We start from the raw sequence: 1,183 nt of genomic DNA on the forward strand, positions 1-1,183 counted from the left end.
GAGGAGAGGAGAGGAGAGGAGAACAGAGCTTGACTCCTGAGCTTTAGTCTCCAGCTGCTCTGCTGCTCATCCAGGACTTCCTGCTGAAACACTTACAACCTTTAGACTTTATAAATATTTGTATTTTTTATTTGATCTGACATCGGAACTATTCAAATCGGGTCTGATCCAGATGACGTCACCACCACCTTATTATCCAGAGTTTGTGCGTAAAAGCGCATAAATGTTCGTGTTCTCAGAGAAAACTTCATTTCTCCTGAAAACCCAGAGGACCTTTCCTCCACCATGTCAGTCCAGGACCGCGGCTCCAGCCCCAGCTGTGTGGCCCACACGGACAGCACCAGTGTCAGCGTGCTCAGCTGGGAACAAGTGCAGCGGCTGGACTCCATCCTGACCGGGACCATCCCGATCCACGGCCGGGGGAACTTCCCCACGCTGGAGATGCAGCCGCGGCACATCGTCAAGGCGGTGCGGACCCGGATGGAGGAGAACCTGATCCACGTCCGGGACGTCCGGTTAAACGGCTCTGCTGCCAGCCACGTCCTGCACGAGGACAGCGGGCTGGGCTACAAGGACCTGGACCTGATCTTCTGTGCAGACCTGAAGGGACAAAACGAGTTCCAGACTGTGAAGAACATCGTGTTGGACTGTCTCTTGGACTTTCTACCTGACTGTGTGAAGAAAGAGAAAATAACCCCGCTGACGTTGAAGGTATTACACACCTGTTTTATTTATTTATTTATTTGTTTATTTATTTATTTATTTTCAAACTTAATCATTATTAATCAACTTTAAGTACAATAAGATTAGTTGGGTCATAGTGAAAGTGCTTTTAGTTCCTTTATGTGTTTAAGAGGATTGACACAAACTAATTAACAGGATCTCATCTTGTCTCAAACAGGTGATTAATATCTGTAGAATAAACAATTAAAAATAAACAAACWTTATTTTAAGGATCCATGATTAGTTGTAACATTAGACTTTATTTAATAAACATTTATTTTAACTGTAAAATAAAGACTGTAAAAATACTGTAGGATGTTTATGTAAAGTGAGGATGTAAAAAATGGCAGGTTGGCGTTCCTGGATTGTGATGTCTCGGTTTCAGATGGAGGACGGTTGGAAACTGGCGTGTATCGTAAGCCCACCCACACAGACCAATATTTGCGTTTTGACTCCCACC

At 44.4% G+C, this 1,183-nt stretch overlaps 1 protein-coding gene across 1 annotated transcript in view; it reads left to right on the top strand.

The window, feature by feature from the left end:
• The first annotated feature begins 6 nt into the window (after positions 1-6).
• The window catches only part of tent5aa (terminal nucleotidyltransferase 5Aa), a 4,255-nt gene continuing 3,078 nt past the window's right edge, over positions 7-1,183 (top strand). The window contains exon 1 of the mRNA XM_014029668.1: positions 7-711. Within this exon, the coding sequence (XP_013885122.1) occupies positions 286-711 (426 nt within the window). The 5' untranslated portion in view covers positions 7-285. The remainder of the gene's footprint in view (positions 712-1,183) is intronic.

The sequence above is a fragment of the Austrofundulus limnaeus genome, unplaced genomic scaffold (assembly GCF_001266775.1).
Source record: "Austrofundulus limnaeus strain Quisiro unplaced genomic scaffold, Austrofundulus_limnaeus-1.0 Scaffold938, whole genome shotgun sequence".
Taxonomy (NCBI): Eukaryota; Metazoa; Chordata; class Actinopteri; order Cyprinodontiformes; family Rivulidae; genus Austrofundulus; species Austrofundulus limnaeus.